The sequence below is a fragment of the Camelus bactrianus genome, chromosome 16, assembly GCF_048773025.1.
Source record: "Camelus bactrianus isolate YW-2024 breed Bactrian camel chromosome 16, ASM4877302v1, whole genome shotgun sequence".
NCBI classification, from domain to species: Eukaryota; Metazoa; Chordata; class Mammalia; order Artiodactyla; family Camelidae; genus Camelus; species Camelus bactrianus.
The window spans coordinates 43,203,422-43,226,615 of record NC_133554.1 but is presented as its reverse complement, the minus strand read 5'-3'; the positions used below and the strand labels follow the sequence as shown (position 1 = coordinate 43,226,615).

At 50.7% G+C, this 23,194-nt stretch overlaps 2 protein-coding genes, 1 long non-coding RNA gene, 1 other non-coding gene and 1 pseudogene across 10 annotated transcripts in view; 3 read left to right on the top strand and 2 right to left on the bottom strand.

Annotated features, from left to right (window-relative positions):
* The first annotated feature begins 6,543 nt into the window (after positions 1-6,543).
* On the top strand, positions 6,544-9,821 carry TMUB2 (transmembrane and ubiquitin like domain containing 2). 3 transcript variants are annotated; one of them, XM_010959540.3, is made up of 3 exons: positions 6,544-6,633; positions 8,594-9,160; positions 9,417-9,821. In XM_010959540.3, exons 2-3 carry the CDS (start codon positions 8,619-8,621, stop codon positions 9,781-9,783), a joined length of 909 nt encoding a protein of 302 aa, XP_010957842.1. In that variant the 5' UTR covers positions 6,544-6,633; positions 8,594-8,618; the 3' UTR covers positions 9,784-9,821. The 3 variants fall into 3 exon arrangements, with proteins under 3 accessions (XP_010957842.1, XP_010957843.1, XP_010957839.1); XM_010959541.3 differs by having other exon boundaries at positions 6,572-6,687; XM_010959537.3 differs by lacking the exon at positions 6,544-6,633 and adding an exon at positions 6,744-7,310.
* A 104-nt stretch (positions 9,822-9,925) lies between these two features.
* LOC141573556 (uncharacterized) lies at positions 9,926-10,673 on the top strand (annotated as a pseudogene).
* Positions 10,674-10,750: 77 nt separating this feature from the next.
* Positions 10,751-18,867, bottom strand: ATXN7L3 (ataxin 7 like 3). 5 transcript variants are annotated; one of them, XM_074343318.1, is made up of 13 exons: positions 18,177-18,867; positions 16,713-16,823; positions 16,284-16,416; positions 15,910-16,081; positions 15,620-15,717; positions 15,408-15,430; positions 15,044-15,110; positions 14,808-14,893; positions 14,419-14,487; positions 14,103-14,146; positions 13,763-13,834; positions 13,520-13,677; positions 10,751-13,404 (listed from the first exon to the last, which is right to left on the bottom strand). In XM_074343318.1, the coding sequence occupies exons 2-13, from the start codon at positions 16,761-16,763 to the stop codon at positions 13,256-13,258; spliced, it is 1,122 nt and encodes a 373-aa protein (XP_074199419.1). In that variant the 5' UTR covers positions 16,764-16,823; positions 18,177-18,867; the 3' UTR covers positions 10,751-13,255. The 5 variants fall into 5 exon arrangements, with proteins under 5 accessions (XP_074199419.1, XP_074199421.1, XP_074199422.1 ...); XM_074343320.1 differs by having other exon boundaries at positions 15,044-15,089; positions 18,177-18,860; XM_074343321.1 differs by having other exon boundaries at positions 14,808-14,836; positions 18,177-18,856.
* The window catches only part of LOC141573638 (uncharacterized), a 9,452-nt gene continuing 3,501 nt past the window's right edge, over positions 17,244-23,194 (top strand). The window contains exons 1-2 of the long non-coding RNA XR_012499586.1: positions 17,244-17,414; positions 17,512-17,606. This is a non-coding gene — a long non-coding RNA (uncharacterized LOC141573638). The remainder of the gene's footprint in view (positions 17,415-17,511; positions 17,607-23,194) is intronic.
* Positions 21,432-21,504, bottom strand: TRNAV-AAC (transfer RNA valine (anticodon AAC)). Its single transcript has one exon. It is a non-coding gene; the product is annotated as a tRNA-Val (tRNA).

Below are 23,194 nucleotides of genomic sequence, written 5' to 3'. Positions count from 1 at the left end.
TGAGGGGCCCTGGGCTCTCCGCTGTCATTATCATTTGGAGTCACACTGCAGATTCGGGTCAGGAGTCCTGAGTTGGGTCAGGAGTCCTGAGTTGGCCTCCAGCAGCTGTTGCCCAACATCCCCTCCTCTGTGGAGAGTTGTATCTGGAGATTCCTTTTCACCCAACACGAAAAGACAATCTTTTACCTCGTTATGGACAACAACAACCTCTCCTTTCTGGATGAAATTTTTGCTTTAGTTTTCACAGAGAGAAGAGAGGGAAATCCTCTCTAGTCCTGGGTCCAAGCTGGAAGCCTCACTCTCAGGGGAGGATGGTGAGCTGTCCTCCCTTTTACAGCAGGCAGACTCCAGGGAACGAGGCCGTTTTTATTTAAATTTTTTAAAAATGTTTATTTTTTTAATGGAAGTACTGGGGATTGAACCCAGGACCTCATGCATGCTAAGCACATGCTCTACCAATGAGCTATACCTTCACCCCCATTACATTTACAGCTACAAAATACTCATTTTTAAAAAAAACAAAAGATGCATATGAATATGTATATTATTTGGGGGTAGGAGAAGATTTTCCAGGGTAAAAGCATAAAAGAAAAGACTAATAGATCTGGGTACAGAAAAAATTTAAATTTGGTTGTAAAAGTACCGAATTGTTAACACAAGAAAGAGGCAAAATATTGAAAAAAATATCGGCCACTAAAAGATTTCGTTTCCTTGATTTGTGAGGGCAGGAATGACATCTTTTTTGTTGTTGTTGTTGGGGGAGGTAATTATGTTTATTTATTTATTTATTCTTCTAGGAAGTACTGGGGATTGAACCCAGGACCTCATGCATGCTAAGCATGTGCTTTACCACTGGAGCTATGCCCTCCCCTCGACATCTGTTTTATTCACCATCATTGACTTGGTGCTTGTACAGTGCCTTGCAGAGAGTGGACACTCAAACATCTGTCAAATCAGTGAATGAGCATGTTCGACCCAGTAGTCAGGGAAATGCAACTTAACAATACAATATTATTCACCCACTAGATTGGGAGAAATTTTAAACTTGATAATATGCTATGCCTATGAAGATATGAGGGAGACATGAGCTCTTGCTCATCCTGTGGGTGGGAAAGGAAATGGCCTCTTTCATGGGCAATCGAACTCGGTCATTAAACATTGCTCCCCAGTTACACAAGAGGTGGGTACACACAAAAATATTCATCCCAGCATTGCGTGCAACAACTCAACATGTGGGAAATGGTAAGTAAATCCACACTATGGAATACAATTTGGCCCTTACAAAGAGTAGTACCCACAGCAGGAGAAAACGGGAGCGATTCCAAGTGACCAGCATATGTACTGCCTTAGAAAGGTTACCAAGACTGTTGTTAAGGAGAAAAAACAGGTTGGAATACAAGATGCACAGCAAACAAAACCAAACGCCATGATTGCAGATGAACAGAAAAAGGCCTGGAAGGCAGATGCCCAAGAATGCTCCTCTGGGGAGGGGAGAGGAACTGTATCAGTGGGGCTTTTTACGGTCTGCATTTGAAATTTTTTTACAGAGAGATGTACTCAGGGATCCTCTGATATTAAAAAAAAAATTTTTTTTTTTTTTTGCAGGGAAGAAAAGGCAAAAGGTCTAAACTATTCATTTACAAGGTGGTTGATGGAAAACAACAAATGTGCGAACTCACTGGCAATCTGATGAATGCTAATGAAAGGAACAGACATCCTTTGCCTATCAAATCGGCAAACATGAAACACATAACATCTATCAGTCATGGAAGGAGCACTTTTTGTCTTTTTGTCAAACGGATTTACTACAAACATATTTAGCTAAGGCAGCATCCAGGATTTACAGATACAGTCACCATTCTATAGGGAGCATAACTGCACATAAAGGTATAAAAATACCTAAATTCAATAGTTTAGGAAAAATAAACAGATAAGGAGCTAAGATCCATTAAAATACTCTGTTAATTTTTAATTATTATTATTATATTAAGAGATTAGTTTTGGGTGGTGATATAATCCCAACTGCAGGCTTCATTCTCTCCTTGATTTTCCTCTTATGATTCCTCCAACCTCAAAAACTTCAGCTTGAAAGTCCCCCTTTCAAAACACCCTTAACTTAACTGTATCCTGTCCTTGGCTGTACACATGCACAAAACGCATCCCTTATCAGACTTAACCTCTGCTTTTTCCATCCATTCATCCCAGCTGTTAAGCATTCCAAGTCTATTCCTATCCCTAGCCAATCCTTCTTCCTTCCCATTCATCCATTTTCCTCACTGCCATGGCTGTCTTTTAGACCTCACCTCTGGGGACCTAATTAAACTTAAAAGCTTTTGCACAGTAAAGGAAACCATTGACACAATAAAGAGACAGCCTACTGAATGGGAGAAAATATTTGCAGATGAGATGACCATAAGGGGGTATAATATCCAAAATATATAAACAGCTCACACAACTCAACATCAAAAAAAACAAATGACCTGATTAAAAAATGGACAGACTTGAATACACATTTCTCCAAAGAAGACATACAGATGGCCAATGGGCACATGAAAAGATGCTCAACATTGCTAAACATCAGAGAAATGCAAATCAAAACCACAATGAGATATCACCTCACACCCTGTCAGAATGGCTATCATCAAAAGGATCACAAATAACAAATGTTGGAGAGGATGTGGGGAAAAGGGAACCTCATACACTATTGGTGGGAATGTAAATTGGTGCAGCCATGGTGGAAAACAGTACAGCCATTCCTCAAAAAGCTAAAAATAGAACTACCAGCAACTCTGTATATAAAAGAAAACAAAAATACTAATTCAAAAAGATACATGCACCCCAATGTTCATAGCAGCATTATTTACAATAACCAAGATATGGAAACAAAGTGTCCATCAACAGATGAATGAATAAAGAAGATACACACACACACACACACACACACACACACACACACACACACACAATGGAATACTACTCAGCCATAAAAAAGAATGAAATGCTGCCATTTGCAACAACATAAATGGACTTAGAGAGTATTATGCTTAGTAAAGTAAGTCAGACAGAGAAAGACAAATACTGTATGATATCATTTATATGTGGAATCTAAAAACTAAAACAAATCAGTGAATATAACAAAAATGAAATAGACTCACAGATATATAGAGAACAAACTAGTGGTTACCAGTAGGGAGGGGGAAGTGAGGGGCAAGATAGGGGTAGGGGATTAAGAGATACAAACTACTATATAGAAAATAAAAAAGCAACAAGGCTATATTGTATGGCCCAGGGAATCTAGTCAATATTTTATAATAACTATAAATGGAGTATAACCTTTAAAAATTGTGAATCTCTGTGTTGTACACCTGAAACTTCTATAATATTGTAAGTCAACTATACCTCAATTAAAAAACAAAAGACTTCTCTGGCCAGCAGACAAGAACTCTCAAATTCCCCATCTCTCCTAAACTTCTCTGAATCCTTCCATCATTCGTTTAATACATTTTTATCAATTACCTGCTGCATGCAGGCACTGAGTAGACTCTGGGGATACTGGAATAAGAACAAACAAAACACATGCCTTCAAAGTATTTGGTAAGACAGAAAAATGAAAAGTGAAAAGTAATGTGGTAAATACTATGGCAGAAGTCAGTCCATGCAGCCTGGGGAATACAAAGTGGATGTCCCTAACCCCAAATGGATGGCTCTGGTACCTGGGGCAGCGGGCAAGTCGGATTTCCCACATCCTCCGCAGGGCAATCCCAGTCACTGGCTCAACCCTCAGTGCTCCAGAGGCCACTGCTCAGTCATTTGTTCCCTTCTCAGGTTGCATTTATCTTCACATTCTCCCCTTCTCCTCTGTTCTTTCCTCTTAGCTTATAAACATCTTCAGGATTTTCACAACTCTCAAAACCTCCTTGTGCCTCTCTAGACTCTACCCTACTTTTTAGGGATGAGAACACTATGGGATGCTCTTCACACTGCTGGTGGAATGGAAATAGGTACAACCTCCTAGAGGACAATCCTACCGTGCCATGTATCAAAAATCTTAAAAAGGTGAACACTCTTTGACCCAGCAATTCCAGTTCCAGGAATTTATCCTAGAGAAAAAAAATAATGAATGTGAACAAGTATCTGTCATCAAAGATGTAAACACTATTTAAAAGCAAAGCAGTAAAAGCAAAACAATCTAAGAGGGGAAGGTACAGCTCAGTGGTAGAGTGTGTGCTTAGCATGCACGAGGTCCTGGGTTCGATCCCCAGTACCTCCATTAAAAAAATTAAATAACAGTAAATAAATAAACATAATTACTACCCCCCCAAAAAAAACTTTAAAAAAAAGCAAAACAATCTAAATGTCCATCCAAATGAGATGATTAGTTTAAAATTTTATAGTGCAACATGGGAGGTAATACTGTTGAGCAGCTATTTAAAACTATGTCATGATGCTTTAAAAATATTCAGTGACATGTGAAATGCTTTATGTTATAGTAATAAGTGAAAATAGTAGGGAACCAAATAGTGGCAATTTGTGTTTATATATACATATGGAGAGAGAGAGCGTGCACGAGTGCATTGGCTGACTTAAGCTATACCACTAACTGCATAATTTGGACAATTATTAGTCTCTGATCCTCAGTTTCCAAACCTGTAAAATGGGTACAATAAGAGCTACTTGACAGGGCTCCATGAGATAGTGGATGTGAAGTGCTTAGCGCAGCACCTGGCACTCTCAAAAGCATTAACAGTAGTTCAACTCAGTGCTTTTTCATTCTCCCAAATATTTATGTAGAGTCCTTGAGCTGCTCTTTTTGTTTGGAACTTTGTTTGGTAAATCTGTACTCATTCTTCAAGATTCTCTTTAATTGTACTATGATGCCTTGACTGCTCCTATGTTCGTCAAAATAAAAACACTAAGCTTTAAACCCCAAAGGTACATTTCAGTAGAAATTAAAACAGTACCTTTTATCTCACAAACATAATAGTGATTAAAAGAAGTCAGACAAAAGAGTTAAAAGCAGGGACTCAGATACTTGTACCTCAATGTTCATAGCAATATTATTTACAAACATTCTTTACAACATTATTCCCCAAAGGTGGAAACAACACAAATGCCCACTGATAGATGAATGAATAAAGAAAATGTATATACATACAATAGAACATTACTCAACCTTAAAAAGGAATGAAATTTTGATGAGATACACAGATGATCCTTGAAAACATGCTAAGTGAAATAAACCAGACAAAAAAGGACAAATATTGTATGATTCCACTTACATGAGATACCTAGAATAGGCAAATTCATAAAGAAAGTAGAATGATGGGGAGGGAAAATGGATACAAGAAAATGGATAATGATGATGGGTACACAATATTGTGAATCACTGCCACTGAATTAGCCACTTAAAACTGAAAATTTCATGTATCTTTTACCACAATAAAAAGACTCATCGGGGTAGGTATTGCTCAATGGTAGAGCAAATACTTAGCATGCACACGTCCTGGGTTCAATCCCCAGTACCTTCATTAAAAAAAAAAAAAAAAAGGTTGGAAAAAAAAGTAAAAAAAAAAGCCAGACACCAAACAGTGCATACATACTGTTTGATTCCACTTATACCAAAAACAGAAACAGAAAACTAATCTATTGTAACGGAAGTCAGAATAGTCACTTTTTGGAAGTTAGTGGCTGGAAGAGGATTGAAGAGGGGTTCTAGGGTCATTTTCTATGTCTTGATCTGCGTCCTAGTTCCACTTGTGTGTCCAGTTGGTGAAAACCACCGAGCTCTTTGTTTATAAGTTTACCCGTCTGCATCATTTATGCTTTAATCAATAGTTCGCCGGAAAATAACAAAAACCCCAAAATGTCTTTAGAACAAATTTTAATTGCAAAAAATCTAGATAACTTCTTGGAAGCTGAATCTTTTTCCCTGTCTTTTTTGAGGCTCATGCTTTTCCTGTGTCCTAAGCCTGCAATGAATCTGTGCCTTCTTTGAAATGCCTTCTCGCCACCTTTACCAAGGTTTCACACTACCTGGGGCCGCATTCTCGGAACACCTGCTGGTGACTAAATTGTTTCCTTGTCTGTCTCCCGACTAGCCCTGAGTTGAACTCTTGGAGGTCAGAAATACCAGTCCCTACTAACTCCGCTAACCTGGAGCTCAGTTAGCTGTCCAGAGCAGTAATAAATCCAAAATCAGCCCGGGAGGCTGGGAGCAACGCCTGAAAAACCCTGCAAAGAGGAAAACGCCAACCTGGTCTGACCAACGGTGCTAGCCCACTCCGACTTCTAGAGGCGAAGCCACGCCCCTTACCCAAGCACCTCCCCTAACTCCCTCCTGGCCCCGCCCCTCCACTGGGCCCCTTAGGCCCCGCCTACCAGGCGTGGCCCAGACCCAGGAGGACCAGTATCCCGCCAACAATGACTCCGCCCCTCCTTCCGCTGAGAAACCTGTCCCTTTTATTTAAAGAATACGTTTACGTCAGCCCGCCTTACGTATATTTTCGTCATCAGTGCAAGGCGCGGAGGCGGAACTTCCTGTCTGGTTCTAACAGCTTCCGGGAGAAGCCGGAAGAGACCGGACTGTGGACAGAATTGGGGCTTGCCATCCCCTCCCCTGGCCCCTACAGAAAGGTGAGTCCCTGGGCCATCCTGGCGAAGTCAAAACACTTAGTCTGGCCGTTTCAGGTGAGGATCTCCTAACTTATTCAGGCGCAATACCGCTCCAGTCCCTCTAATTTCCCATGTTCCCCCGCGTACTGAAGCCCCGCCCCCAGCCTCCCAGCCCCGCCCCGAAGTTTGAGGGGTGTGGATGGTTTGTGACCCCCCTCACCCGACTCTACCCTTCACGGGATAGGATAACTGGGTTTGGGCACGGCTGCCGGAGCTAGGCAGCCTTTCGGCTCGGGTGGACCCATGGACCTCTCTTCAGCGCCGCGGAGATAGGACCGCCCAAACACGGAGCCTTCGCCTCAGAAAAGGCAGGATCGGGGACCCCCTCCTCACCGCGCCGTCCGGGTCACTTACAGGTTGAGGAGAGAGCAAAGGCCTCTGAGGAGGGAGACCTGGGGTCCTGTCCAGCCCCTCCCCACGAAAGTTCCCTGTGCCTGCGCCAGTCGTTTTTGCCTCTGTTCGCCGTAGTTTCCTGTAAATCAGGGTTAATGACATTAACCATCTTACCATCAGGGGTTAGTTGTGGGAGTGACAAATAATCGCTACTATTTACTTACTGAACACTTGCAACGTGCCAGGCACTGTGCTAAGTATTTTGCTTCGATGATTTCCCATCATCTTCAAAACAACCTTATGAGGTAGGTACTATTCTTAACCCCATTTTACTGATGAGAAAGCTGAGGCTCTGAGAAAGTTGTCTGAGGTTACGGAGCTAGTAAGAGGCATAACGGGGCTTATAATTAGTTGGGGTTTTTTTCCTGACCTCAGGGCCCATGTACTAAATAAGGATGTGGAAACTATTCAGATGTTGATACGTTACACAAATATTCTTTGAGCAACTACTGTGAGATTAGGCTGGGCACTATGGTGCACAGAGAAATACATGTCGTCCTTGTTTTCCAGGAGTCTAGTAGAGAGATGACAGGTAGATAAGTATAATGAAGTTTTATAGGTGCTGTGAGAATAGTCTGGTAATGATAATCATCAGACTGGATTTGCCCAGGGACAGCTGTGAAAGCAGCAGATTCTGTAAGGTAAAGAGTAGTTACTCTAAGGAGCAAGCAAAAATCCTTCCTGCCTTTCTGAGAAACTGCCGAGAGAGAACATAGTACAAGAAGAGAGACTGAGATACCAATTGCAAGAGCCATTTTGGAATCTTTTCCAAATCAGTTCTACTCGGATAGTGGTTTTGCAGTTGTGAGCCTATGGTGACCCAGGAGGGTGGTGGTTCTGGCGTCTCTCCTGCTTCACTGCCAGGAGATTTTCAGAGGAGACAGACACGATGTTTGTTGCATAGTGTCTGTTGATGGCCCCTACAGAGTTGTCTCTTTGGGGTGGGCTGACTTTGCTTTTGATGATAAATTAGTTTTCTTTGGCTCTTGACATCTGGACCCAGATCTGTGACCGTGAATGAGATTAGGTTCAAATGAGACAGTCTGGCAAGAGTGCGTGCACTATGCCTCCAAAGGGGCCCCCAAATAAAAAATTCCAGGCTTTTTTGTTCTCTCTGAAGTCACCTTGGAGGCATCTCAGGGGAGCATAGTTGCTTTACCAAGTAATAGAAATCCTAGTGAACTTCAGGGCACAAAGAAGCAAATGTTCTCCCCGCCTACCAAAAAAGCAATAAGCAGTAGCAGTAGCAGCAAAGTTGTAAGGTTTTCCTGATGATCCATGCTCATTGTAGGGTTGGAATGTGAGAGAGGAAGGGTGGAACCTAAAAGCCAGCGTTTCACAATAGAGGCAAAGGGTAAGTCCTTAGCTGTAGGTTGGGGGTCCAGAGTTCGGAAGGTTTGTGCCCCTTTCTATACAGGACACAGAACTCCATTTTCTTTCTGGGCTTGGTCAGTTAGAACCTAAACAAACAGGAAATCTGGTTGCAACCCTCATGCCCTGCTGATGCTGTCCCCCTTTGTTCCTGCAGTGTGGACCCATTCAGCAGCCAGGCCATGGAGATCTCTGATGTCACCCTTATTGAGGGTGTGGGTAATGAGGTGACTGTGGTGGCAGGTGTGGTGGTGCTGATTCTAGCCTTGATCCTAGCTTGGCTCTCTACCTACGTAGCAGACAGCAGTAGCAACCAGCTCCTGGGCACTATTGTGTCAGCTGGCGACACATCCGTCCTCCACCTGGGGCACGTGGACCATCTGGTGGCGGGCCAAGGCACCCCAGAGCCCACCGAACTTCCCCATCCATCAGAGGGTAATGATGAGAAGGCTGAAGAGGCTGGCGAAGGTGGGGGAGACTCCACAGGGGAGCCTGGAGCTGGGGGTGGTGTTGAGCCCAGCCTTGAGCATCTGCTTGACATCCAAAGCCTGCCCAAAAGACAAGTGGGCCCAGAGAGCAGCAGTCCAGAGGCGCCCCTGAGATCCGAGGACAGCAACTGCCTCCCTCCCAGCCCCAGCCTCATCAATGTGCGGCTCAAATTCCTCAATGACACCGAGGAGCTGGCTGTGGCCAGGCCCGAGGATACTGTGGGTGCTCTGAAGAGGTAAGTGGGCTGGGAAGTGGGAAGCTGCTCATACCCCATGCCCCTAGACCTTGTTCATCTCGGAAGAGGCTGATACAGATATTGGAGCAGGGAAGTGTTGGGTCCAGCTGCTTCGGGGCAGGTTGGGGAATACTTCCTTAGTAACTCACCCTGCTGCAATTTCCCCCCGTTGCCTTGTTTTGTTGGTCCAGGCCTCCTGGCCTTCTCATTCCTCGCCCTCTTGTCTTTCCTTCTGTCTCTCTCATCTTTACTATAGTAAATACTTCCCTGGACAAGAGAGCCAGATGAAACTGATCTACCAGGGCCGCCTGCTGCAAGACCCAGCCTGCACACTGCGTTCCCTGAACATTACTGACAACTGTGTGATTCACTGCCACCGCTCACCCCCAGGGTCAGCTGTTCCAGGCCCCTCAGCTTCCCTGGCCCCCTCCTCGGTCACTGAGCCACCCAGCCTCGGTGTCAGTGTGGGCAGCCTCATGGTGCCTGTGTTTGTGGTGCTGTTAGGTGTGGTGTGGTACTTCCGTATCAATTACCGCCAGTTTTTCACAGCACCTGCCACTGTCTCCCTGGTGGGGGTCACTGTTTTTTTCAGCTTCCTAGTATTTGGGATGTATGGACGATAAGGACCAGAGGGAGAAAATGAAAGGCATGGTCTTCCTCCTTTATGGCCTCTCCCCTTTCCTGGCCAGAGCTGGGCCCAAGGGCCTGGGAGGGGAGGGTGGAAAGGATGTGGTGGGTTCTCCTCCATAGGACACAGGGGCAGGCATGGGGTCTCCCCTTCATGTCCACGAGGGTACAGACATCCCCTCTGTGCAAGCACAACTCAGGTAGAAATGAGAATGTCATTTTCCTTCACTTTTAAGGTCCTGAAGTTCAGAGCCGAGCTGGTGGCCCAGCTCAGTGGGCTGCCTGGATTCTGAGGATTCCCTCCCAGCTGTGGCCCTAGCTCTTCCCATCATCCTGCATGTCTGCTCCTCAGCACCCAGGGCTGTCTGCCAGGGCAGCTCAGCATGGCCCCAGCACACTTCTGTAGGGAGCCTGGTGTAACTCTTGATTCCTTAGTGGAACATCCATCTTTGGAGACTAAAACCACACAAGCAGGAGTGAAGTTTGTCAGCCTTCCCTCTAGGCACTTTACTTTCTCCCTCCACCCCGTAGCAGTAATAGGGTGTTCTGTGTGTTCCAGACAGTTACCAGTGTTCTCCCTTTTTTTCAAAGCACTTTGCTTATATTCTTTTTTTTTTTTTAAAGTAGTTCTTTATAGAGCTCAGTCAGAAAGGGGACTGGGGCACAAAGCCAAGCCCCCAGCATCGGGAGAGGCCAGGCCACAGCTGCTGCTACCCTAGGCCTAAGGCTGTAAGCAAGAGGCAGCTCTGGCTCTCAGCCAGTGTCATACCCTGCCCAGCTCCAAGGACGAGCTCTGGGTATGGAGCACTGGGCCCCAGGCCCTTGCCTATGGGGCTCTTGGATGGAGGGTCAGTGTCTGTGACTGAATAAAGTTCCATTTTGTGGCTGTGGAGCCTCCTTCTGTGACAGTAAGAGAATGGCTTTGCCCCTCAGCAACATGGGAATGAGGGTGGGCAGCTGGGCTACCAACGGGAGATGCAGTTTATTTACACCAGCAGCCATGGGGGCAGGGGGAATACACAGCGTTTACAAAGTTAGCTACCTGTACAGGATGGATTACATATGCAAAAATAAAAATCTCAAGACCACAGGACAGCGTGAGCCCCACCCCCCTCCCCCAATGACCCCAGCATGCGGTTATGCCAGGCGGGTGGCCCCTGGGCATGCGGGGGGGAGTGATGCATGGAAGGAAAAGCCACCGGCCATGGAAATTAGTACAGAACCCCCCCCACACACTCAGACACATGATAGGATACAGGGTGGACGACACCTAGCCGGGGTGGGAAGGATGGGAATTGAAACCCACACAGCCTGCTGTTAGAGGGAAGGGAGTGGGGAGCTCCTAGCCCCTGTTCAACTACATGGTAGGGGGGCATACTCTCCCCAGGAGGAAAGGGGGTTGCTCCCTCAGGGTCCCTGCTGGACCAAGCCCATCTCTTACCCAGCCTGGGCAGGGGGCTCTGCCCTGAGGGCGGGCCAAGGAACAATGGGGAAGTGGATGTGGACAAACCAGTTCCCAAACTACTTCCCACTTCTCCCTCCTCCAACCAGAGGGGGGAAAGGGAGAGGCCAGAGGGGAAAGGGTATATTAGGGCCTGAGCTGCAGCTGCCTCTCAGAAGGAAGAGTGGCCCACGGCCTTCCTCCCTTCACCTTCAACCTATTCCCAAGACTGCATTTGGGAGCAGGCTGGAGGCGGGCTGAGATCCTCCTTTCCCTCTGGCTTCCCCTTTGAGGGAGAAGGCTGTGGAGGGTCGAGAACAGAGGAGCCCAGGCCCCAGGATTTATTCTAACTCCTGCCAAAACTTGTTTGGCTTTTTAAAAAATAATCACAATTCTTGGGTTAAAAACCAATTTGTAACCAGGCGCCAGCCACAATCAGAACCACCCCAGGGGGAGACTGGGGTTCCAGACAGGGTACTACAGCCCTATCTCTGTTGTTCCCTTAACCCTCGGGTCCCTAACCCAAATCAGTCCAACCAGTCCTGGGTACTAGCTACCCAAATGTGGGATGGCTCCTCCTGGGAGGAAGGCAGGGGACACGTCCAGCAAGTGCCAGAGAACATGGCTCAGGGACAACTTCATCCCTGTGACGGTCAGCTCTGTTCCCAGCCCAGACTGCAGTCCTCCAGCTTGGCTCCTGGGAGTGATGGTGCCTGCATGGAGGTGGGACGCATGGAGATGGGACGATACATCTCTTCAGGATGTAGACCAGGCAGGTGGGCACACTGGCAAGACAGTCCCACAGAGGGGCACTGCCTAGGCATGGCACCCCTTACCCCTCCACTGACAACCTGGAGGACAGAGACCACCCTCTCTTCCCACCCACTCCTCGCAAGGGGGGAGAGGTAAAAGATCAGGATTTTCCTCAGCCCCAAACCACAAGTACAGAATAAATAACTTAAAAGCGGCTAAGGAAGGGGAAACAGGGCAGGCTTTGGAGGCAGGAGCATCGAGAGAGGAGGAACTGAAGCTGGTTGAGGTGAAAGGGGGTGGCAAGCAGCAGTTGGGAACTCGGGCTGCCCTGCTAGGGCAGCGGGGCAGGGTAGGCAGGAGGAACATGGGGCCACCCCAGGAGGGTGAGGCTGGGCCCCTTCCTGGGGCAGGGAATGAGGTAAGAAAACATTTCAAATAAAGCAGCACCGTTCCCTCTCACCTTGGGGCCCCACTCCTCACCAGCCCTGGGTCAGGGAGGAAAGGTAGGGGGGGAGTCATTTTGATACACAGCTCCCTCTTCCTACCCTCCCCTTGCCTGTTCCTTGAAGCTGTAGAGGCCGGAGGCCCTTTCCTGGCACCCAACAACAAAAGGACAGCTCCTGCTGCCAAGGAGGCCCATGGGGACTGAGGGGAAGGGCTGCCCCTGTGAGAGGCAGGGAAGGCGGTGGCGGCGGTTCTGGGCGCCTACCTCAGCAGACAGCTCTCTGTGCCTATCTCCCCCTGGGATGGGGGTCTTGGATAGGATTCTGCACGTAGACAGGACACGCCCAGCCCTGCCCCTCAGCTCCAAGCACCGGACCCATTCACATTGCTGAGGGCAGCTGGGGGAGGCCCCCTCCAGGCTCAGCTTCCTACCCACAGCCTCCCGGGTAGCCACAATGCTCCTCGGCAGGGCTTTGTCCAGTTCCTGGGGTGGGGGGCAGGCATTGCCCTGGCACAGTGCCCAGGTTAGGCCCCTGGCCTAGCTGGACATCCAGTAACTCACAGAATAAATAGGAAAACCGCCTCCCCACCAAACTTATGTCCAAGGCATAATATGTCCAGGTCTGAGTCCTGCATGCCGAGGGGCCGTGCTCCATTGCAGAGGACCCTGACACCCCCCAGGGGTGCATAATTGGATCCTCTGCCCGATTAGCACACCAAGCTTCCCAAGCCCAAACCCCCAGCAGCCGTCCATTTGCCAGGCTATGCCACCTGGGTGGGGGTCGGGAGAGAGGGCTCTGCTCAGCCAAAGGCTATCCCTTGCACCCAAGTCAGTTGATGTCATCGTAGATGCTGGGCGTCGGGGGTGCCGGTGGCTTTGGCTTTTTCTTCTTGTTGGAGCCCAGGCCGGAGGCAGTCCCTACCAGGCTCAGATGGGATTTCTTTTTCTTGGTTTTCCGTGACTCAGAGCTGTTGGTACCTGAAAAGAAAGAGGCACCAGGGGTAAGGGAAGGGTTGTGGCAGGGGAATGCAAGGTGTCCCCTCCTCACCTCACTTCGGGCAGAGAGGCCCCAGGGCCCAGCTGTATCACCTACCTAGACCCCATCCCTGATTCTCACTCGTCTTGGAGGAGCCTGAATCAGAGGGTGAGAGATCAGACGAGCCGTCCCACTGAAGCCGGCTGATCAGGGCCTGGCTATCAGTCATGTCAAAGCTGTCATTATCCAGGGAACTCTCGACCTCTGGAAGGACGCTGGAAAGGGGAGAGGCCAAAGAAGGGCTTTAAGGATACCAATTAGCACCCCACAAACCACCACCCTTCCCAGAAGGTCGCTTACGCTGAGGGTCCAAGGAAATATATCCGCACAGCTCGCCGCTGCTCATCCGTGTGCTGGGGACAGCGCAGAGACCTGGTGGGGAAAGAATGATCAGACCCTGACAAAAGAGGAAGGCTCTGAGGAATACAGGCGAAGCCCCACCCCTCAGCAGAGGTGGGAGCGATGGACACAGGGAAGGGATGAACGGAGAGCCCCCAGGTTGTGGCCTAAGGCCTGATCATTTGAGGAGGGGAAGGGAGGGGTGGGAGCCCTGTTGCTCAAGTCCAGGGGTACTCCCGACCCATGCCCAGGGTGAGTGTGCAGCGGGGCCCCCGGCCCCCTCTCTAGGTTCTGAGCTCACCTTGTGCACATCTTCTTGGTGTGTTCAGAAATCACCCCACATTGCTAGAAGAGGAATATAAGCTGAAAGGAGGAATGGAGGAAAGCCTACTCTAGACACTAGACATTCCCTTCTGTACAAATGCTAGACTGCACAAGCAGAAATGGCCCCAAGGAGTCCAGGGCACACGGCCCCAGACCACCATTGGCCAGGAAATCTAATTCAGAAGAGAAAACTATGCGGCTCTCACTGCTTCATCACCAGCCTCTTCCAGGGCCTCAACCATGGCCTGTGGCTAAGCCCACTCCCAAGGGCCTCCCCTTCCCTGGTCCCTCACCGTGGTGAGCAGGCTACGCAGTTCCTCTGGCCCCAGGGTCTCGTAGCTGATCCCAGTTGAGTTGTTATACTGGGTGAGAACCAGAGGTACAGGTTAGAGAAAGGGCAGTCAAGGAAAGGAGGGTAGGGGTGGGGAATCAGTCCCTCTCAGCCCTTTCTAAGTGAGAAGGCCTTAAGACCACCCAGAAGTTTTCCAGTGATTCCTTTCATCCCACCTACCCATGGGTAAGGGGTTGGGACCAGGACCCAGAAAGAACATAAATACGGAAGTCCCAAGTACCCCATCTAGTGCTTCTGGCTGTCAACATTCTGATCCCCACGTGTCCAAATCCCACCCAACTCACAGCAAGGAAAATGACAGGGAACCTAAGAGGGGCAGCCCCTACTCACCTTAAAAGGATCCGAATTGCTAAGTTCCCCTGAAGAAGAAAAAAGAAGGGGAAGGGTGTTTGATGCAGAGGTACAGACAGAGAACCCTGAAAATAACCAGAGAGGAAGTGGGGGTGACAGAAGGATCACAGGCCCTCCCTCAATACCCCTGCCCCTCATGCCCCCACCTCCACCCTCCAGCAACGAGTCCCAGAAGACACAGTTAGAACCACTCCCATTGTTCCAGCCCCACTTACCATTTTTGTGTTTTAAAGACTTGGATCTTCGAGGGGAATTGGGGTTCTGGAATGGGAGATACCATAGCTTTGGGGAAAGGGTAACGATAAGGGGGAGCCGAGAACCCAGGGAAGGAAAAAAGATTTGACAAACATCCTCAAATTCCTCCTCTTCCTCCCCAGTCAGAGGCCTATCTACCCAGATTCCCCCTTCCCCACATTCTCCCAAGGCCTCTGCTGCCCTCCTGCCCATCAGACACCCTCATCCCAGAACCCAGAGAGGCACCCAGTGACCTCAGATTTGAGATACCCGAAGACTCCCTGCCCAAAGGGGAGGGTATCTGTCCTTTGCCCAAATTTCCCTCATGCTTGCCCCGGCTCTCACCTTGTCTGATTTTCTCTTCTTGGCTGTGTAGGACAAAAGGATAAAGGGCAGGGTCACTTTAAGTTCCCAATCTAAGGGCACCTAAAGAGAAGTACAAAGCTACACTCTCCCCCCTCATTCAGGATAACAACTTGTAACTATTACATACCCAAGTCTTACGTACCCACCTCACCCCAGTGCCCCCCTCCCCGATTCCCCAGATCCCCAAACACCTTTCTTCTCTGAGCCGTAGGACCAGTCGTTGTCATTGATGTCATCGTTATCCTCTTGGTCACTCTCAGATTTGTTCATGTTGTTGCTATTGGCAATCCTGCCAAGGGTGGGGAAGGGGGAGGGTCAAGGCTGCCACCTCTCTCTGCCCCCGACTTCAGAGTAGAGTGGAGCACCTGGGGCTAAGCACAACCCACCCTCTATGCCCTACAAATGCCCCCAGGGGATGACACCTCGGGAGAGGCTGTAAAAGATGAGCCGCTCTGGTTCTAGCAGGGGAAGAAGCCCTCACCGGCGGTTGGCAATTCGGCTGCTGTTCCGACCCATTCCCAGGCACTTCTCCAGATGGGGAGCAAAGCGGGAGGCGGCAATGCTGCGGCTGCAATTGGGGCAAACACACTCCTTGCTCTTCCACTGGTTGAAAACCTGTCCAAAGATGTCCAACCCCGGCTGGTCCACGATCTCTGGGGGCAGGAGAGGCGTGGCGATCAGGGTGGGCAGGGCCCCTCACCTGTTGTTCCCGCTTGTGGCCCCATGGCCTCTACAAAACCCCTGCCTAAGCTCACAGGAGCTCCAGGCGCTACATCTGGTGTGGCTGCCAGAGAAGGAACCTCCAAGCACTCCCAGGGCAGGGCTAGACTACTCTCCTTCAACCCGGAAGCTCACCAAAATCCTTCATGCTATCAGGATCCGTGTCGTCCAGGAAGAAGTAGCCACACTTGACAGCCCGGTGTACCTCAAAGCAGAATCCCAAACAAGAATCCTCGACCAGGTCCGCGTATATCTCCTGAGCGATGGCCTGGGCCCAAGGGAGAACATCCAGGGTCATGAAAGTCACAGCCCCTTGGACTGAGAGCAACTCTCACCAACCAAATCTCCTGCCAATTCGCCCTGGCCAAAAATAATGCTTTCTTTGCCATTTTCCCCATCTTGACTTCGAGTTCTTTCTTCTTGGATCCTTGGGCCTTTTCAGCCAGCTATTCCCTTTAAGGAACAAGGCTGACTACCCAAATTCCTCTTTGGTGTGGATGCCAGATATAGCGACGTAGAGACATCAAGAGAAAGAACTAGAGGCACACGTGGGGGAGCCCTCACCTCTAGTTTGCTGTTATCCAGGCCAGACAAAGACATTTCCTCCATTTTCATTTGTAAACTCTTGTGGAGACGGCGCTCTGACTGCTCATAGCACAGCGGGCGGCAACACGGCTGCACACATGGGGGTGGGGGTGTTGGTGTGAGTCCAAGGCACCTCTGAGGACTGCCACCTCCCCTCCGCACCTCGCTGCCCAGAACTTAATGGTGGCATCAGGATCTACCTCTCCCTAAGGCCCAGGCTCACTAAGTCTGGATGGTCCTTCAGGGCCTGAAACCCAAAGGCAGCCTAGTCCTTCCCAGGCCTGAACTCAGGCCCTGGGCTCTACTGCCAATCAGAGCCTGGGTCTATAGGAGGAAGCAGCTCACCCCAGATCCCCAAAACTCAAACCCCTCTTTGATACCCATGGTGCAATGCAGCAGGCGGAGGAGAAGGAACTCTAAGGCCTCAAAGCAAACCCACAGGGTGTGGCAAAGAACTGCACAGACTCCTAAATACACTCCCCCCCCTTCCCAGGCTCTCCTCAGAGTCACCTCTGCTTTCAGCCAGGATGTCCACTTGGGGGGGTACTGCTACCAGAAGTAGAAATGGCCCTAGGACCCTACAACCTTCACCCCACTCTGTCTTCCCTTGAAATAAGCCTGCCACTACAGAAGGGGAGCAGAGCCCAGAGACCTAGAGCTGAAGGGGCATTTCTAATCACCGTGAGCAAGAGGAGGCAGAGTCTGGTGGGATGGCATGCCAGGAGTGGGCACTCCCCTTACCTGTTCTTCTTTTAGATAACCACCCTCCCTCCCTCAGGACCTGCCCGGAAGTCTTTCCAAGAGCCCCAAAGTCCAGGAATCCCCACCAAAGGATTCAGAAACAGCGCCCACAATCCAGGGCCCCTCTGAACGGTGGGTACGAGTTTAAGGAGCTGCCGGCCTAGAGTGGGGTGGGGACTGACAAATGAGCCAGGGGCACTGGGGAGGGTAGGAGGCCGGGCCTCGGCTCTTCCCCCGTCCCTGCGGCACTGCTGCTGCATCATACCGACTGGGGGGAGGAGAGTCGAGCCGCCAGAGGCCGGCGCCGGGCCGGGACAGACCGACCCCTAGAGAGTGGGCAGAGTGGGACGCGTCCCGGCCCCTCTCCTTCCCCGCCCGCCGACAGCCCCGGCCGGCCGGGAAGAGGAGTCCGGGAAGCTGTCTCTATTGTCCCGGGGGCTGGGGCCTGGCTCCCTAACAAAGGCCCCGCGCCCCCTCCCCGGCCGGCCCTGCCCCGCCCAGGGGGGACCCAGACAGGGGGAGAGCTGGGGGCCCCGGCCGGGCCGGGAAGCCGGGGGAAGCCGGGCGTTTCCGCGTCGGCCCGGGGGGAGGGGAAGGGGCGCTGACCCAGACCTGGGGGGAGGGGGCCCAAGCCCCGCCTCGGGCCCCGCCCCCCGCCCCCCGCAGGCCCCTCCCCCGTCCCCGTCTCCGTCCCGTACTCACCCCGCCCGGGGGGCCGCGCCGGGGCCCGGCGGCCTCTCAGGGCCGCGTCCTCCGGCGGCGGCGGCGGCGGCGGCTGCTCCGGAGCCCCATGTCCGTCGGTCCGTCCTCGCCTCTCCCCGGGGCCCAGGGCCCGGGGCCGGGGGGTCGGGCCACCCCCCCGCCTCGCCGCCTCACCGGGCAGCCATGGCCCCTTCCCCTCCCTTCTCGTCCCGTCGCCGCCTCCTCCTCCTCACCTCACCCCGCCCGCGCGCAGTCCGCGCGCCGTCCGCGCGCCCCTCCCCCCGCCCCCCACTCCAGCCCGCCTCTCCCGGGCGGGGGGTGCGGCGCGAGCCCGGAGCGCGCGCGCGTGCCGCGACCGGAGGATGGATGGATGGAGCGAGCGAGAACGCGAGCGTGCGCGCGCGCGCCCCTCTCCCCCTCCCTCCGCGCGGGCGCGGGGCCCAGCGCGAGCGCGCTCCAACCTCCTCCTCTTCCTCCTCCCGCCCCTCCTCAACACCCCGCCCCCGCCCTCCCTTCCTCTTCCTTCTTTCGCTTTCGCGCGCCCAGCGACTGCTCGCGCCTGCTAGAAGGGCCCAAGCGCGTGCATCTGCCCCGCGGCCGCAGCTCGGCAGCATTTGCTCCGGGGGGCGGGGACCGGGCGGGGAGGAGGGGCGCCACGCCGCCGTCCAAAGTACCGGCGGACGGGGACGGGGGCGGGGAGATGGGCGGGGCCTTTGGGAGCCAACCCGGCCAATCGCCGCCTCGCCTTGGCCCGGCCGGCCCAATAGGGTGCCGGTGGGTGGAGCGGCGTTCAAGGTGAGGTGCGCGGTGCGCTGGGGGCGGAGACGTTTTGCCGTCCCGGCCGGCTCAGGGGCGGGGGCAGCGGGTGGCGTCGAAAGAGAGCGCCGGCTCCCAGCCGAGCCTGGGACGCCTTCCGGCCGAGGCTCCCCCGCCCTTCCCTCGGGGCTCCCTGCTCTTTTTCCTCCCAGCCCCCGCACCCCAGCCTTTACCCTGAAGCGTGCAGCCACTTCTGTGAAGAGGCCAGAGTTGAAGTGGGACGCACTTAGCCCCTCAGGGGAGAAAACCCGTGGAGGCGAAGGAGCTCGTCCGAGTCTCCGTTCCCCGTGTTTCTGGGCGGGTCTCGGCCGACTCCAGGCCCAGGAACCAACAGACGCCCGAGATGAGGGTCCTCCGCTGAGGGCGGAGGCCGAGCTGTGCCATTCTGAGCCGAGCGCCCTCCCAGCCCTCGTCCTAATTTAGATCCCACACCTGCTCTCCTTTCCTGCTTCCGGAACCCACGCTAGACCCCCCCCCCCCACCTCTCCTGTTCACAGCCTGCCGGGCACTGGCCAGACCCTTCCTCCGACCCAGTGCTACTCCCCAGGGTGTGCCCATATCCGCGCGGTCTCACAGGCCCTCTTTACCTTCTGGAGCAAAGGGTCTTTCCCAGCCCCAGTAGGTGCCTGAACTGGCACTTCCATTTCGGTTACTCTATGTCTGGAGTCCTGGAACTGGTGTATGACAGCCCTCTTCCCTTACAAGATAAGATTAAACTAGAAGAGGCTTAAATCATATGCTTTGGGACCATCATTGACTCTCTAGCCTTCAGCAAACACTTATTGAAGCAATAGTCCTAAGTGATTTAGACCAGGAAGCAGATCTGAATTTAAATCTGTGAACCTGACAAATGAACTTGGGCAAATGAGCTCTTTGTTGCCTCAGTTTCCTCTGTTGTCACCCGCTGTAGTGATAGTACCTATTTCATTAAGTTGTTGTGGGGATTGACAAGTCAGTGCATGTGAAACTCTTAGCTCAGTCCAAGTGTTGGTAAATCTTAGCTGCTGTTCTTAGGGTGTGCTGTTAAGAATTCTTACGTGCATGAGTGCTGGGAAGCAAATATAAAATAAGACAGTTGTATTTCCTCAAGAAGTTCACAATTTGTGGGGCAGACAGACCTATAAGAAAGTATTGCCAAACAGTGTGATTAAAAATAGGAGAGATAAGCATAGGGGACAGAGGTGGCCAGGAGGAGGGATCAAATGATGTAAAAGAGTTGGTCAGGAAAGGCTTCTCATAGTGGGGGCTGAACCATGTCAAAGCAGTCCAAGAAGGCACTAGACATCTCAAACAGAAGTTTCAAAAGTGAGTTGCCCAGAAGTCTGGGCTCATAGGAACGGGTAGGCAAGCAGCAGGATGTAAGCAGGTCAGACCATACAGGACCAACGGTGTCCTGAGGAGTTTCTGGGCTTTAACTCTCCAGGCTATGAGGAGTCCTGAAGGGGAATTTAAGGGGAATCATTTGGCCAGACATGGATTTTAAGTAGATCATTCTGGAGCGTGGAGTCTGTTTACCTTAGAAGTAGTAGGTGTGTGGGGTAAAGGCGGGAGAGATCCTGAAAACATCTTTAATCAAAATGGGGAGCTCTGAGGAGGAGATGTGAGGATAGAGAAGAATGACAAGTTCAGTCACGTTATGTTGGAGTTATGGTGGGGACTCTCAGAAGGTGGTTGAATTTGGGTCTAGAGCAAAGTAGTGAGGCCACGCCTTCAGATATCTCCACAGCCTGAATCAGGAATTCTCCACTCCGATGATGCTGATCTGTTTCTGAGTCTCGGAATATGTCCAGTATATCCTGCCTTAAGGAATTTAGATATGCCCACAAAACCTTCCTGTCTCCTTGTTTACCTAAATCCTGCCTCACTTCTCCACCCGTGGTCACCTTCAAACTCCTTTAAAACTGGACTGTACTATTCATTTGGCACTTGGCCTGAGCTTCTCTGTGGTGGTGACCTCGTTGGGCACGTGCCCAGTCTCCACAGTTAGCACCAGTCAATAAACGCTAAGGACTATGCTGGTCCAGGCTCTGGGTGAGGCCCTGGGGTTACAGCAACAAGCCAGAGAGACATGCAGACCTTGTTCTAGTGGCACCTACAGCTCAGCAAAGCCTAATGTGGAAGAAAGAAGATTGAATGTGAAGGCATCCAGGCTGCTGAAAAAGACAAATGCATGGAGATCTTTTTCTCAGGGGGTCAGGGAAGGCCCCCTTGAGAAAGTGATCTTTTAAGTAAAGCCCTGAGTTACCTAGGAAGAGAAGTAAAGAGGAACATTGACTTGTGTAGCTGGAATTGAGCAGACAGGCCAGCAGTGGTACCAGATTCCACAGGGCCTTGTGGGCCATACTTATTCACTCATTCAACAAATGTTTCTTTTTTCTTTTCGTAGGATAGATAGATACATAGATAGATAGGTAGGTAGGTATTATTTCATTTTTTAAATGGAGATACCAGGGATCGAACCCAGGACCTCGTGCATGTTAAGCACACGCTCTACCACTGAGCTATACTCTCCCCCCAACAAATGTTGCTTGAGTGTCAAATGTATGCCAGGCAATCTTAGGTGCTGGGGTTATTGTAATGAATTAGCAGATAAGTTGTCTTCTATTTGGGGAGATAGACAACAGAACAAGGAGGTATAGGAGGAGGTCTCTTTAGAGAGGGTGGTCAGGGAAGGCCTGTGAGGGGACATTTGAACTTAAGTCTGAGGGATGAGAAAAACAAGATACATGTGGTATTGGGGGAATAGAATTTTGGGCAGAGAGAATAAGTGCAAAGGCCCTGTGGTAGGTGTGTTTGAGGAACAAAAGGGAGATCCCTTGGCTGGATTATTGTGAGTGATTAGGAAGAGTTGGGTGAGAGAAGGGAAACAGGGGCCAGGCCTTGTAGGGTCATGTAAGTTATAAGTGCAGAAGTTATCTGATTTGTTTTTAAAGGACAGATTTGGTTGCTGTGTGCAGAATGGACTGTAGGGGTAAGAATGCCAGCAGCAAGACCAGTTTTAGATCTTTGCAGAAGTTGAGCAATGGTGGTGTCTTGAATAGGATGAGGATGGCAGCAGGTAGATGGATTCGAGAGAGATACAGGAAGTGGAATAGGCAGGTCTAGATACGTGAATTTCATCTCCTTTCATTAAGAGATGAAGAGGGAGGGAGTCAAGGCTGATATTTCTAGATTGAATGACTAGATGGTGGGTGATCTTTTGGAGTCCTGAGGTATGAGGTGCCTGCAAGATATCCCAGAGAATACACTAAAATCTACCCAACACAGTCTGCAGCTTGGAAGAGCAGTCTCTGTAGATATCCCTTTTGGTAATGGTTACCTGTGGTGATAATTGGAGGTTCTTGTGACCTGAACACCTAGGATAGAACGAGGAGGAGCCGATGTCAACTGAGTGGACCAAGACATCAAGAGACGGACAAGTGTCCACTGAGTTTGTAATGATGAGCATGTTAGTGACCTCAGGGTCACTTCAGGACAATGGTGAGTGAGAGGTGAGGAAATGGGAGACCATGAGGGCCAAGGAGCTTTTCAGTAGTTTGGCCAAGAATAAGAGAGAAGTGTGGGGCGAAGAGAGAAGTCTTAGATGGGCCTGGGTCTTTAGCCCTTGGTGACTCCAGGAGCCCAGCAAAGGCCTGTGCAGGAAAGGCTGGCTTCCTTAGCGGCAGAGAGCGAGTCATCTCGGCTTAGTTCACTTCCATCAGAGGTCTGGGGAGTTAGGAAAATCATTCCTAACCCTGGGTGAGGCTGAGGACTCGAGGTGGGAAGGTTACTCCAATTCCCAATGATAAACCCTAGCATGACCAGGGTGAACCCCTGATCTTAATGGTTCACCACCCCCATTTTTCTAGGCAGTGTACTCTGGGAGAAAAGAATGTTTGTCTTCCAAATTCTCAGTCCTTAGTGGTCTGGCAATCCAAGGTGAACTGAATTAAGAAAGTGCAAGTAAACAGTACTTCACAAAACAATGTGAAGGTAGGTTACTTACGGAATCTTTAGAAAAGAGGAAGATGGTTCCAGAAAGAAGGGGCAAACAAGTTGGCTTCAAGGGTCTTTCCACATTGAGCTTGTTGGGTCACCCTTGCCACCATTCCCCCTTCACTTAATCCAGTGATCAGACAGCAGTCAAACCTTTGTTTTTTACTTTATTGTACAAAAAAAGGGAAAACAAAACTTCCACAGTTGGCCTTAAGCTTAGGCAGACA